At 37.7% G+C, this 15,916-nt stretch overlaps 2 protein-coding genes across 6 annotated transcripts in view; one reads left to right on the top strand and one right to left on the bottom strand.

Annotated features, from left to right (window-relative positions):
- Nucleotides 1–15,916, bottom strand: part of OPRM1 (opioid receptor mu 1) — a 159,391-nt gene that overhangs the window by 49,092 nt on the left and 94,383 nt on the right. The window lies entirely within an intron of this gene.
- Nucleotides 1–15,916, top strand: part of IPCEF1 (interaction protein for cytohesin exchange factors 1) — a 98,845-nt gene that overhangs the window by 70,298 nt on the left and 12,631 nt on the right. For all 5 annotated transcript variants that reach the window (XR_003793743.1, XM_029224168.1, XM_029224167.1 and 2 more), the window contains exon 10: nt 2,342–2,714. Coding sequence is in view for 4 of the 5 variants with exons in the window: in XM_029224168.1 (XP_029080001.1) it covers nt 2,342–2,714 (373 nt within the window). In the remaining variant the exon portion in view is untranslated. The remainder of the gene's footprint in view (nt 1–2,341; nt 2,715–15,916) is intronic.

Raw genomic sequence — 15,916 nt, 5'->3', positions numbered from 1 at the left:
TTCTCTGTTTGCCTTATGGCTATGAATAGCTAGAGAATGGTAGAAATAATAAAGCAGGATTTAGCTTTATTAAACCACAGGGTTTATAAAGCACATTCCCCTATCGATCCTCTGTAACTGCACTCCAGGTAACCTTTAATTTGTGTCAATCTCTCTTCTAATGAAAACTCCCTCTGACCTGGTACACACCATCCTTTTCTCATGTTGTTTTTCCTTCTCTCTGGTTCTTTTCCTTATGCCTTTTTCCACCCCTCGCTCTTCTTTTCTCCGTTTGAAAACCAACTTTATACGTGCTACGTGGTGCTAGAGAAAGTGGGCTGGAAGCATTGGCTGTGTGTTTGAGGAGTACCACAAGCAGAAATACACTCCCCTGAAATTTCTGATGCTCACTGAATGTGTCTTTCCTCATTCTTTTAAGCAGAGTTTTGAGGTTTAAAAAGGCTTATGGAAAGTGCTGCAGCAACAGCTTTTTTGCACAAATAGCCCATTTTGCTATAATCAAATTACAGTAGTATCAGCAGGAGAAACAGGAAAAGCTCGTGTTTGGTCTCTTTTCAGAAAAGGAAGCTGATCCCACTGAAGCCAAGTTTTACTAAAATAGCTCACAATAGGGAACTGTGTCAGGACTGGGCCTGAATGGGTATTTTTGTTAACATTTATTCCTTTGATCCTGCTAACGAGTAAACAAGTCTTGGCTTTATTTGGACAGTTTGGTAGGGGGTGCATTACCTCCTCTGGGTAGCTAGGGTTTTATTTAGTAAATTACAGATCTGGATCTCCTAGTTAAGTGGTCTGGGTGATTGAAGGCAGCTGGTTTGAAAGATTTTTGACACATTCCTGAAAGGAAAGTTTTCATGTCATGCCAAATATATTATTTTTAAGAAGATGTGTGTGATGAGTTAGTATCTTAACTAGATGTTTTAGTGTCATGCTACTAAAAAGTGGATTTATTGCTTATTTGACAACCCATTTCTAGCATGCAGCCAGCTAGGCACTCATCGGACACTTCCTGACTTTTTCCATCAGAACTCAGAGCTTAGAACCTGCAAAATTCTTGGGTACATATTAATTTGGAACAAAGTCAACTATCGTGAGTTAGTTGCAGTGATGCTGAGGTTTTGGGGAAAGGAGCCTACTTTGCTCTTTGGCTTCTTCCCTCTAACAATCTCCTCCCTACCAGTTCCTCCACTTCCTTGGAGATCTGAATGCTTGAAATTGACAGGAGTATCTCATAGGGTGACATAATGAAACCAAACCAGAAAAAGCCTTCTCTGTCTTATCTGCCATTGGAGATATAGGGTGACCCCTAGAGCACTGGTGTTTAGATTTTTTGGATTTTTATTGACCAATGAAATTAAAAATGGAGGAACAACATATAGTTGCCAAATCTTTATTTTGCTATGGAGAACATTAAAAAAAATCTCCAAAAGACAAAAGCTAATAGCTACCATTACCATTTTCCAAATGAAGGCATATATTTTAACATCAAAATGTAACAAGGATAAAATCTCAGAATAAATGAAGTCCTTACCCAGAGAGGACATTGGTGATGTTGCATTGATGTTTTCTCCATGGACTGGTGAAAATTTTGCCAAGGATTGGCATTCACCCTTGGATTGTATGTCAGGAGCTGCTTTCAGAAGATCCTACACCCACCATTAACCCACTTCTCATAGTTTTTGGTTTCCCTTTAATGAATGAGGAGACTGCATATGTATTCCCGCCTTCTTTGGTGAAAGTTTATTGATATTTTAAAATTATTGAAGAGTGAATGAGTTAACATTATTTCACTTAACCCTGCAGTTATGAGCTTATACTGGTCATGTGCTAAGGAACTGTGACAAATATTTGAGGGTGTAAATGTATGTGTTGTACCCACATCACTGGTCTTCCACTCAGTTAATATTATTTTGCTTCCCGTCTGGCTCCAGCTTTTGCTTTCCCTCTCTTAATCACCTTTCTCAAGATTTTTTGCTCAATTGGTAAGAATTCAGTGAGAGATTGCAATCTACTTTTTGCTCAAAGCGTCCTTCAGTGTTCCAGTGAATTCCTCAAAGGAGTCTTTTAGTTACCTGGAGAGCATTGAAGAGTAGGGTAATTCATGACATGGAGATTTTTCAGATCCTAGAGTAGTGAATTCAAAGTTATACAGATTGGTTTTGGAAAATGGGATCATAGTGTCTGTAATACTGGTATAAATACCATCTCTTTTTCTTTTGATTCCTTTATTATTGGCAACTTTTTGAAACGCTGGAATACCTTCCTTGAAAATGAAAAGTAGAGAATGCTGACTTAATCATGATTTATTTTATTCTCTTTTGCTTTTATTTGTGAAAAACAGGCTGCCCAGCGGGCATCTTCGTCTTCACCCAAATTGAATGAAACATCGCGTTCTTTCTCTTCCATGGAAAACATAAAAAAGACACCCAGCAGTTTGTCTTCCCCCATATCTAGAGAAAGACTGCCCTGGATGGACGTGGTTGACATCTCGTCTGCCGCTGAAGATGTGGGACGGTCTGTGACACGCGCTGTGCAGGCCCGCTCACCTGCACCCTCGGAGGCAAATGTTCGCAGGGCCCTGGAAACCAGCTTCGCCACATCAGAAAGTGGAGTTTTGAACTCTTTATCCAGTGATGACGCTTCTTCATTGAGTAGCAACCTAGATCATCTTTGTGTCCCAGACAAGCCGGCTGGATCAGAGATGACAGATAGAGGTAAACCAAGAAACGATTTACTCTTTTTCGAGGATGAATATTTGTATGTGGATGTGGAATGCTAACGTCGATTGTAAAAAGAATGTTTAAAGTCACGAATGATTCAATAATTAAATGGTCAAGTGGGGCTAAGTCCAGGGGCTACTTCTGTAGAGGAGAGGAGATCGCATGTAGAAAACTCCAGCTTCAGGACCATTTATTACCCGCTGTAAGTGTCACCAAGCACATGCTTGCAACTATGAGACGTGTTCAGAAAAGAATGATACATTTTCACCAATCTGAGGTAAAACTTGAGTTTTTTGTTTTGTTTTGTTTTGGTTTTTATTGGTCCCATGTGCTGTGCTCCGGAGCTTGTGGTGATTAGATCGACATTTTGTAGATGACATCACCACCATGGTTCCAAACATACGCAGAGCTACCACCTTCCCTGGGCTTTAAGCACAGATGAGGTCTGGGTCCTCACAGGTCAGCTCCTGAGGGGCCTTCCTACGTGGTGAGCAGGAGGACAGACAGTCTACGTGCACTTTGTGGGGCAGCACGAGGACTTTAGAACCGAAGGAGAGCACAGCTTATGTGTTTGAAGAAAAGCATGTTAAGTCTTAGCAAATTAAAGAGTTTATTGGAGTATAGAAATGAAGAGTGTGAGCTTTCTTAATACTCCATGATTGTTGGTCCTTGTCTTTTATTCAGACTAACTTTTAAAAAATGATTAGTTTTCAGTCATGATGGGTCTTTCCTGATGGTCTGTGCCTTATTCATTCCAGTGTAAAACAAGTTTACCTGATAGCAGATACTTAAAAATGAGAGAATGACGAGTTTGATCTGTATTCTTTCAGTGCACCATTGAGGGGAAGCTGACTGGCTAAAGTCCCATGATCGCCAGTCTGGGTGGCCTGATGACGTAGGTGACAGCTGTCCCCTCTCCCCCAGCCTAATCAGGGAAAGTTTCTTTAAGTTCTCAGATTTTCATAGTTACCCTATTAATTTGATATTTGGTATCAGAGTAATTTAGGCCAAGGATTACAACTACAGACGCGTGTGTCCGTTGTCACTGCTCCCTGTGACCTTATGTGAAGATGCTTTACATAAGGCAACTCAACATAAGTTGAGTTACCTGCCTGGCCTCTGATGTCATTTTTGTTTGATACCCCTAATTTAGGCCAATTATCTACTTTACAGTTAGAAAAAATGGAGTAAATGAAGGCATTGCCAAAATAACCTACTTTTAGAGGTGAATGAGGTAGGGGCAGGGGGATCAATATTGGACTGTACAGAATGGAAGGCAGTAGACTCAAGCTGGCCTCAGCTTTGTGAAGTGTTTTGATATGAAGATATTGGGCTTAATTTGTACCTCTGTGGAAGTATGAAATTGATGCAAATTTTGAGGCCCGTGGTGCAAGTAAAAAGGAGATAATTTTAGGTTCAGCATAAGAAACTTCTTTTTAACATTGAGAACTGTTCAAAATTGAATAGGCTCCTTAGAAAGTAATGTGTTCCTCGTCATTGAAGGTGTTTACTCATTCTGAGACAACCATTTTCACTGGGTATTAATTGCATGTTGTGTGTCGATTACAATTTTTTCTCTTATGAAGATACACTGAAGAGGGAATTTAAGTACCTTGAACTAGATGGCCTCTAACTTGATACTTAGAAGATCCTTCCAGATATAGGCCTGGTGGAACTAAAGAAAATAATGAAGAGGACCATATCTATTATTTTCCTGCTAAAAACTCTGGCTTTAATTATTGGGCCATTAGTAGAACTAAAATGTTTGTTTCATGCATGCACAAATACACATACACTCACGTGCGCATACACACACAGCACCCTGGGATGAGGATGGCTTCAAAAGCAAAATAGAGAATAAAATTCCATTTGCATTCGTTCTCAAGAGATAACGCCGCGGATTGAGTTTTCCTTTAGGACGAGTGACCTGATAGTCATGGGAAGATGCACACAATTCTTGTCCATGTCTAATGTCATTCTGGGCACGAGTGTGCTGCAGAGCCTGGCTGAGTACCAACAGCTCTTTTAATCTAAGAAGGAAGAAACCAGGTATTTTAAAATTTTGAGTTAGGTGCAGAGTGACCAACAATATCTGTATGCTTCTTCAAACAGCTTGACATAAAGGTATTCCTTGGAGTAGAAAGGAAGAGAAAATAAAACTATTTTTCCCCTCACTGATCTGTTGGCACTTGCCATATGTTACAAAATTTTTGCTGATGATTTTCTCCCGCTGCTGGGGATTTGGTTAAATTCCCAGCAGAGTTAAACCACGTAAAGTCATTGCTATGGAAACAGCAACCCAGTTTTCGCTTGCGTTTGCGATGACGTGCTGTTGAGTAATCAGATTGAGTACTGTGCTTTCTTTTTTTTTTTTAACGTGTGTTTGTGTGTTGGAAAAGAAGGTAGTGTTTCATTTTTGTGACTTCTAAAAATTATTATTATTTTAGCTGCCAATTAAAAAAAAAAGAAAAGTGCTGAAATTCCTGTGTTTGAAATATTGTTCAGCATTTTTTATAATAGGGATTGAAGTTCCGACATGGTCCATGACAGGAGTTAGGATTTTAGATTAAGTCCTAGTTTCAAGATGTGTTTGCTGGAGAAAGAGGGTTTTATCCTAGAAAAAATTCTTAAAGGTTAATAACTGAGCCCTGAAACAAGCAGACAGAATGTATTATAGCCTTCTTTTTATTTAGACAATGAGAGAAATATTTTGCAGTTGGTATGAGATTAAAATCGTGGTTGCTAGAATTTTATACCGAATTTAAACCTTTTCAGACATTTTTCCCCTGCAAAGTAAGCTATTTAAACAATGCAGGGTGTTAATTGCATTCTATTGCCTTTCGACATTGGGAGTTCAGAGCTCTTCAGACTCTTCACTGAGTCTTTCCACAAAGTGTAATGGGGTAAGAGGTGATGGGGTTAAATGGAATATTCATCTCAGCTCAGTTTTACTCTATACCGTTTCTTTCTTTAATGAAAGGTTATTTGACCCATGATTCATGCCTGTGTGATGATGACTCACATTGTATTTCTCTACTTACATTATGCTGGCAATGTGGAGACAGTTTGACTTATACTTACTCCATCAATGGGGTGACCCTACCCTGGGTGCTGACAAGCTGAATAACCACTAACAAGACTAATACCCAATTTATGCAAATAAATTGTTAAGTACAAGTACAGACAGAATGGACCTGGGAATCATGTTGAAAAAAATGCATTTTTAATGAAGATATATACATACTAGCTCATGCATGACATCTCAGGAAAGTAACATGAATGAGCCAGATTTTAGGATTTAACAATTACCAAAAATTTTACACAATTTTAGGGCAAACAGTACAGATGCTACATTATTTTAGCTAGCTACCTCAGATGATGCTGTAGGAATTATGAGGTATGTCTCTTTAGGAAGCAAGATAATAATAAAAGAAAAAGTTGATTAATTAACTCCATTCAATTAAGCATTATTATTATTATTATTGAGTACCTAACATGTACTCATGTACTTTGTGCTAATAGGAATACAAAAACAAGCAAGATACAATTTCTGGTCTAAAATATTTTAATGTGTAATGGGGAGAGTGGGAAGAATAAGACTCATTTAACAAAAGAAAGCAGAGTAAAATAAGTGCCACAGAGACATACAAAGTACTCGAGGGATTTGAAAGAGAGCAGGAACTCAAAATACGGAAGATCGTATCTAAGTGATCTAAGCTGATCTAAGATCTGAGTGGGAAGGTCTGCAGGTAGAGAGGTGAGCCATGGAAAAGAGGAATGGAAAATAAATTTGGATGATGTTGAATACTGGGCTCGTTGTTAGTTTATTTCAATAGATAATAGATGACGATTTCTAATCGGGGTAATCATGTAATTGCAGGTGTACTTTAGAAAAATTACATGAGCTTAAGAATTCGGGGGTAGAAACGTGTAAGGGGACAAAGGAAATTAGAAGAGTTAGGAAGCTTGTGTAATAGCTGGGGTGGCAGTGGGAATAAGAAACAAAGGAGAGATTTACTTGAGGGGTTCTATAGCATGTCTATCAAGGTGAAGACCAATCTTGGTTTTTGTATCTCTGCTACTTAATTTAGTCCCTAGAAAATTTCCTAGTGATCCTATTTTTTGAACTATAATTTGAGAAGTGATTTGAAAATGGGAGTAAATATTTACTACTGGAAAAATCTTGAATCTGTAATTCTTGACCTCAATGGCATTAATCTCAAGCACGGGTGACTCACTACCTGCTTTCTCTGCTTCATGTCAAGTGGCCAAGAATCCCTGGATAATGTCATGAAATAATGCTGATTAGGTTACCTGCAAATTTATGCAATATAACTAGGTCAACTGTAGTTCTCAGACCTTAATCTCATTTTTTGGGAAATACAGTTGATGAACAATATTATGTTAGTTCAGGTATTCTATATAGTGATTTAACATTTGTGTACATTAGAAATGATTACCACGATAAGTCTAGTGACCATCTGTCTCTGTACAAAGTTATTACAATATTATTGACCATATTCCTTATGCTATATGTTACTTCCCCATGATTTAATTGTTATATTAACTGGGGTTTGTACCTCTTAATCCTTTTCATTTATTTATTTAACCCTCCCCCCCCGCCCCGCACCCTGCCCTCCTTTCAGGCAACCACCTATTTGTTCTCTGTATCTATGAGTCTGTTTTTGTTTTGTTTTTTAAACCTTTTTTTTTAAAAAATAAAGTTATTTATTTATTTTTGGCTGCATTGGGTTTTCGTTGCTGCACGTGGGCTTTCTCTAGTTGTGGCGAGCAGGGGCTACTTTTCGTTACGGTGTGCATGCTTCTCATTGCGGTGGCTTCTCTTGTTGCGGAGCGTGGGCTGTAGGTGTGCAGGCTTCAGTAGTTGTGGCACGCGGGCTTAGTTGCTCCACAGCATGTGGGATCTTCCCGGACCAGGGTTTGAACCCGTGTCCCCTGCATTGGCAGGTGGATTCTTAACCACTGCACCATCAGGGAAGTCCCTGTTTTATTTTTTAGATTCCACATATAACTGAGATCAGTAGTTTTTTGGTGGCATCTTTAGGATTTTCTACCTATAGTATCATGTCATCCGCAAACAGTGACAGTTTACTTCTTCCTTTTCAATTTGGATTCCTTTTTCTCGTCTGCTGTGGCTGGGATTTCAATACTATGTTGAATAAAAGTGGTGAGAGTAGACATCCTTGTCTTGTTCCTGATCTTAGAAGAAATGCTTTCAGCTTTTCACTGTTCAGTATGATGTTGACTGTAGTTTTCTCATGTATGACCTTTATTATGTTGAGGAATGTTCCCTCTATAGCCACATTGTTGAGAGTTTTTATTATAAGTGGATGTTGAATCTTGTCAAAAACTTTTCTGCATCTATTGAGATGATCATATGGTTTTTATTCTTCAATTTGTTGATGTGGTGTATCACACTGCTTATAGTTGCAGTTACTGAACCAGCCTTGCTTGTATCCCTGGGATAAATCCCACTTGATCGCGATGTATGATCCTTCTAACGTATTGTTGAATTTGGTTTGCTAATATTTTGTTGAGGATTTTTACATCTGTGTTCATCAGTGATATTGGCCTGTGATTTTCTTCTTTTATAGTATCTTTGTCTGGTTTTAGTGTCAGGGTGATGCTAGCCTCATAGAATGAGTTCAGAACTGTTCTGTCCTCTTCAATTTTTTTGGAATAGTTTCAGAAGAATAGGTGTTAACTCTTCTTTAAATGTTTGGTAGAATTCACCTTTGAAGTTGTGTGGTCCTGGACTTTTGTTTGTTGTGAGTTTTTAAATTACTGATTCAATTTCATTGTTGATGATCAATCTCTTCATATTTTCTATTTCTTCCCGATTCAGTCTTGGGAGTTTGCATGTTCTAGGAATTTATTCATTTCTTCTAGGTTCATTTTATTGGTGTATATTTGTTTGTAGTAGTAATCTCTTATGAGCCTTTGTATTCATGTAGTGTTGGTTGTAACCTGTCTTTCATTTCTGTTTTTATTTGAGTCCTTTTTTTCTTGATGAATCTGCCTAATGGCTTAGTAGTTTTGTTTACTTTTCAAAGAATCAGATCTTAGTTTCACTGATCTTTTCTACTCCTTAGTCTCTTATTTATTTACGCTTTGATCTTTACTATTTCTTTCTACTAACTTTGGGGTTTGTTTGTTCTTTTTTTAGTTCCTTTAGGTACAGGGTTAGATTGTTTATTTGAGATTTTTGTTTGTTTGTTTCTCAAGGTAAGCTTATATTACTATAAACTTCCTTCTTAGAACTGCTTTTGTTATTCCCATAGACTTTGGATCGGTGTATTTCCATTTTCATTTGTCTCCAGGTATTTTTACACAAAGCTGGGGAATATTCTGTGTGCCCCTGGTCTGAGAATGACGTCCCTGATCTGCAAGTCTTCTTGAACGCATACACCTGCAGTTTACACTTTACTTCTGTGAAGAATCTTGTGCAGTCCTTTGAGATGCTCCCAACCTAATGGTCTCAGATTCATTTGTTTGTCTCTTTGATTATACCCTCCTGGCCCTTCCTGGCTGTTCCGGAGACTCCTGAATATATGTCACCCTATGCATCAAGAGCAAGGAACTAGAATGATATGAGCACGTGTCTGAATTTTCAACTAGAAATGGAAACTATGAGATCAGTTTTTACAGGTAGATCCTTCTTATCTAGACAACACCATAAGCCTTTGCCATCTTTTCCTGCACTACCCTTTGGTTGTTAATTTTTAATTTCTCTCCCTACAATTTTATTTCTTCTTAATTAAAGCCAAGGCAAATAAGGTTCTATTTGCCTCAAACTACAAAACTATAGTAAGCAGCCAATTGACAAATATTTCAAAGTAGATTTGAATTTTTAGAGCAATTTTAGGTTCACAGCAAAATTGAGAGGCAGGTACAGAGATTTCCTGTCTACTCCTGCCCCTACGCATAATAGCCTTTTCCATTATCAATATTCCTCCCACTAAAGTAGTATATTTTTTAAAACTGATGAACTTACACTGACACATCAAAATTACCCAAAGTCCATAGTTTAACTTAGGGTTCACCCTTAGTGTTCTACATTCTGTGGGTTTGGACAAATGTATAACAACGTGTATCCATTAATACTGTATCATATAGAGTATTTTCACTGTCCTACAAATTCTCTGTACCCCACCTTTTAATCCTTCCCTTCCCCAATGCCTACTGATCGTTTTATTATCTCCATAGTTTTGCCTTTTCCAGATGCAAATTCATGTCATATATGAACAAAGATAGTTTTATTTATTCCTTCCCAATCTGTATACTTTTATCTCCTTTTCTTGTGTTATTGTGTTGGCTAGGACTTTCAGTACAATGTTGAAGAGGAGTAGTGGGAGGGGGCATCCTTGCCTTATTACTGATCTTAGTGGGAAAGCTTCTAGTTTCTCACCATTAAGTATGAAGTTAGCTGTAGGTTCTTTGTAGATATTCTGTATTGAGTTGAGGAATTTTCTTTCTTTCTTTTTTAAATTAATTAATTAATTTTATTTATTTTTGGCTACGTTGGGTCTTCGTTGCTGTGCACGGGCTTTCTCTAGTTGCAGCGAGCGGGGGCTACTCTTCGTTGTGGTGCCGGGCTTCTCATTGCGGTGGCTTCTCTTGTTGCAGACCACAGGCGCCTACGGGCTTCAGTAGCTGTGGCTCAAAGGCTCTAGAGCACAGGCTCAGTAGTTGTGGCACACGGGCTTAGTTGCTCTGCAGCATGTGGGATCTTCCTGGACCAGGCCTCGAACCTGTGTCTCCTGCATTGGCAGGCAGATTCTTAACCACTGCGCCACCAGGGAAGCCGCCAGGAATTTTTTTTTTATTCCTTGTTTACTGAGAAGTTTTTTTTTAACCACAAATGAGTATTGGGTTTTGTTAAATGCTTTTTCTGTGTCTATTGATATTATCATGTCTTTTTTTCCTTCTTCCTCTTAAGCCTATTGATGTGATCGACTACATTAATTTATTTTCTAATGTTGAGCCAGCCTTGCATATCTGGGATAATTCCCACTTGGTCATGGTGTAAAATTTTTTTATTCTCCAATTTGCTAATATTTTGCTGAGGAATTTTGCATCTATGTTCATGAGGTATATTGGTTTTCAGCAATGAAATGTATTTGTCTGGATTTGATGATTAGGGTAATGCTGGCCTCATAGAATGAGTCAGAGGAAGTATACCCTCTGCTTCTATCTTCTGAAAGAGAGTGTAGAGAATTGGTATAATTTTTTCTTTAAATGTTTGGTAGAATTCATCAGTGAACCCATATGGCACTGGTGCTTTGTTTTAGAAGGTTATTAATTATTGATTCAATCAGAAGGTTTTTCAATTATTGATTGGATATAGGCCTATTCAAATCATTTATTTCTTCTGTGTGAGTTTTGTTTCTTTTAAAGAATTGGTCTGTTTCAGCTAGGTTATTAAATTTGTGGGCACAGAGTAGCTCATAGCATTTTCTTACTATCCTTTTAATGTCCCACGGGATCTGTAGTGATAACCCTCTTTTTCATTTCTGATGTTAGTAATTTGTGTCCTTTCCCTTTTTCTCTAACCAAAAACAAATTTTAATTTTTACTTTTACTCTATCTAGACACTTGACATTTAGTAAGAATAGTTTACTTACTGAGTTTTTAAAGAATCCAAATCCAGAATTAGCTTGCTGTGTTTATTATGTATGGATATATGAAGGAGGTGAGAATGAGATTAAGTATGGAAATTTTGACCAAACAGTGAAGGTTTAACAAATATGTTTTGAGGAGGTATTATATTTCTGGCTCAATTGTTGGCATTTGGAGATGCTTTTTGAAGATAACAAAGGCAATAGCCCTCTTGCATAGAACTTACAGTCTGGTGCGTATGTCTGTTTTGGCAGGGTTTGGAGACAATTAGCAGGTAAGTAGAAGAACAGGATAATTTCTGGTAGTGAGTAAGTTCCATAAGGGAAATTAGGTAAGGGTATATAATAATGGAGGTAGGAAGAAGGACCTTTATTTAGATGACTGGTTGGGGGAGGATCTCCATGAGGAGGCAATGTTTGATCTGGGACCTGAATTTCACAAGGAAACCTACACATATAAACAATAGTAGGCAAAATGCCCTAGACAAAGAGAAAGTAGAGTATAAATGCTATAGGACTGGCACAAATTTTGCGGTTCAGGAAACAGAAATAAATCCAGCATGGCTGGAGCAGTGGGTAGGGGCATCATAGCAAGATACTGGAGAATTCAGTAGCAGCTGGCTATGTGGCAACCAGTGGGTCCTTTAAGGTATTTGGATTTTGTTCTAAGTGCAATGAGCTATTTTTGGAGGAACTGAAGCTGAGGAATGTTTTGGTGTGGTTTACATTTTTAAAAGATCACTTCACTGTATGAAAAATGGATATTAGGAATGTAGCTGTCAGAATAGACCAACAATGAAATGGTGGTAGCAATGGGGTGGGGAGCAGAAAAAATACACATATTTGGGATATATTATAAACATACAATGTAAGAATGTAAGATTCATAAAGGATTGTTGCCTGGTTTAGTCTATCCCTAGTCTTTCAGCTGCACTGCCCGAGTACACAGTGGACATTCAAAGATATGTGATGGATGAACTTAATAAAGGGATCAAACGTGTGAGGGAAAGAGAGGAATCAAGGATGAGTCATAAGTTTTCCAGAACATTCAGTCCTCTGTGGAATGAAATATAATCTCAACTGTATAGCATTTTTATCACTTCCTGGGAAAAGGTTTATTAGTAGGGATTTAATGGCCATGTTGAAATATGTAACTCTAAATGCATACACTGAGGATTTCCTATAAGGCAAAAATAAGGATGTCTTGCAAGTAATTATAGATCACACTAGATTATAACCATAGACATAAGGACAAGAGAGCACCATCTTTAAAAGGTAAGGGCATTTATCTGCTCCAAACCTTCATTTTCTGCTTGTGAAATTGTATTGGGGTAACTTCTTCTTCCTCTTGCCTCACTGCTCTTGGCATGAAGTGCCCCTCATATCTTTCCCCTCCTTCTGAATCTTCCGTGTTTTGTCTTTTGCTAATGTCAACAAGAAAGATCTTCTTAAAAATATATCATCCCTTTATTGAGTCTAAATCATTAGATTATTGACCTAAGTTTGGAGAACGTTTTCTAGACTGACCCCTCCAGACATTCTGAGCCAGTCTAACAGAAGTAAAGGGTCACTAACATTTACCTCAAATTCCTACCAACTCAACAATATTGAGATACTGATGCTTTAGAGCAGGGATTCTCGAACCCTCCCTTGAGCAAGCCAGATTTTTAAAAAAGCTGTGATATGGCACAGAGAAAATAGATGCTGCTTTCTGGACAGGTCTCAACTTTCTAGCTGTAATTTCAGTCCTCTTCTCTTCTGGTGAGTTGAGGCTGTTTCTGCATGACTAATTGCTGGGAAGCAGTCTAGCCTTCCTACTCAGAGTATGTCCATGGACCAGCACTTCAGACGTCACCTAGGAGCTCCTTAAAAATTTAGCATCTCAGTGCCCGCCATCCCAGACTGAATGAATCAGAAACTGTATTTTACCAAGATCCCTAGGTGGTTGTTTGCTTATTAAAGTTGGAGAAGACTGCTCCCGAAGTGCCTGGGCCTGCACAGTGTGGAAGCAAATTTTTATTCCTCATTCCACACTGCTTTACATTTTGGAAAGATCACTTACTGTTTTCCAAGAATCTCCACATTTTTTCTCATCTATAAAATAAAAATAGTTTTCATCTTCCTTGGCAAAGAACTCGTGAGGCGTGATGCCTTATGTGGAGAAGGAAATTAAAGTCCTGTTATTTTATGTAAGAGACTAAAATATGCACTTGAGAGGAAGGATAACAGTTGCGTTGAAAACACTTGATTGTCAGACAAAAGTCTTTCATTTTGCCACAGAACACAAGGGAGATAGAAATAATTAACTTGGCTTCTGTTTCCAGAGGGAGAGAGACCAGTGGTCTTTTCTGCCAATCTTTTTTTTTTTTTTTTTTTTGCTCTTTTTATAATCTGCTAAGATAAGGGAACAATGTAGTGTTTCCTAATATGATATTAGAATTTAGAAAAATATTTACATAAAAAAGGTGAAATGGAGATTTTTAAAATATTACTCTATTGAGAAGCCTTTGAAAGGTACAGGGATAGCCCTGTAGGATTAGCCAGCCAGCGCTAGTCTTCCATACAACCGTTAGGAAGGACTCGGTTCACCTCGGCTTTGGGGTCAGGTGCAAGCTGTGTTTTCTTGTGTGCTTGTACCCTTTGGGTCTTTTTTTGGTCCTATGATCCTGTTTATCATCCGCTTCCATTATTACTGGATGTTCATTTTATTGTCCTGTGAAGACCTAGGCACCAGCCATTAGTAACAGTAAAACAGTATAAAATCCCCATTTAGGTCATGGATGAGGTTAGATCACAGGTCTTTCCCATGAGTATCTAGCAATATGTTGTATATCTCTCAGATTATGATACAAAAAAGGCAAATAGGGACAGGAATATGTGTGTGGAAGGGCGATAATCTCTGATATTTTTAACTTAAAGGTAATATATATTGATATAAATATATGAAATAATAATAAAATTATCCAAAGAGGCGGTCCTCTTTATTTTTCATTTAGGGAATGTACTTTATGCCATGTTATTTCAAGATTCTAAAGTTTATTTTCATCTTTACTGATTTAATATTGTTGAATTAGATATAAGATCTTAATATAATCATTTTACTCTGACATAATTACAAATTAATGTGTTAGTCGAAAGTATTTTTATTTTCTATCGCAATCTTTAGCAGCACAACTGAGCAGCTTGGTGAACACAGAGGAAGTGAAGAAGTCATTCCGTTGTTGTATACTTGTTTGGTTTGTTTCTTGAGGTTTGTTAAATATATATTACTGTAAAAATACTGTGGTATTAAAAGCTATGTATTCAGGCTTTATTTGAGGTAGAGTCCCCACCTGCCTATCTGTAAAAAAATGATGTGTACAATTATTGTGTTCTTGTGGGACTGAAAACTCCCAGAGTCGCCAATGCTAATGTTCCGCTCTAAGAGCCAGATGTCTTTTTGTTTAGATTTCTTAAGACTTTCTGATGTCTCCAGCTTAACTCCAGGACTGTTGCCATGCTTAGTATTTCTCCTATGCAAGTGTCATCAGTTATCATGATAATCTTATAAAAGTCTACTTTTTAATAGCTCTATTGACATATGCTTCACATACCATAAAATTCACACATAAAAACATACAGTTCAGTGGTTTTTAGTATATTCATAGAGTGGTGCAACTAGATCCACAATCTAATTTGAGGACATTTTAGCACCACACACAGGAAAAACCCCATACATATTAGCAGTCACTCCCCATTCCTACTTGTCCCTTCCTCAGCCCCAGGCAACCACTAATCTACTTTCTGTCTCCATGGATTTGTTTATTCTGGACATTTCATTATAAATGGACGATACAGTATGTGTCTTTTGTGACTGGCTTTTTTTACTTCAAAGAATTTTTCAAGTTTCATCCATGTTTTAGTATGTGTCAGTACTTCATTTCTTTTAATGACTAATACTCCATTGCATGCGTGTACCACAATCTGTTACCCCACTCAGCTGGTGAGCATTTAGGCTGTTCGCACCTTTTGTCTATATCATTCATGACATTCATGCACAAGTTTTGTGTTAACGTGTTTTTAATTTTCTTGAGTATATAACTAGAAATGGAATGGGTGGGTCATATGGTAACTTAAAATGCTACATTTAGCATTTTGAGGAACTACCAAACGGTTTCCTAAAGTGGTGGGTCCATTTTATATTCCCACCAGCAACTTTAAGGGTTCCAGTTTCTCCACATCCTTGGCCACACTTCTTATTGTGCCTTTTTGATTTTAGCCATCCTGGTGAGTGTGAAATAGTATCTCATTGTGGTTTTGACTTGCATTTCTCTAATGACTGATATATTGAGCATCTTTTCACGTGCTTATTGACAAAAACCTACTTTTGATGTCTGCACAGACTGAGCCAAAAAGTCTAATTGTGTTTTGAATATTTTCTCCTTTTTTGATAATACTGTGGTAGTGAACAAAGAAGTTTACTGACCAATACTTTAATTTAGTTGCAAAGTTAGCCCAACATCTTTGCTCTTCATTTTATGAAAGAGTATTGGGCACACCTGTGGACTTTCTGGTAGT

The sequence above is a fragment of the Monodon monoceros genome, unplaced genomic scaffold, assembly GCF_005190385.1.
Source record: "Monodon monoceros isolate NGI ecotype Baffin Bay Population unplaced genomic scaffold, NGI_Narwhal_1 Super_Scaffold_15, whole genome shotgun sequence".
NCBI lineage: Eukaryota > Metazoa > Chordata > Mammalia > Artiodactyla > Monodontidae > Monodon > Monodon monoceros.
The sequence above is the reverse complement of the archived record's forward strand: the minus strand, read 5'-3'. Positions and strand labels throughout refer to the sequence as shown.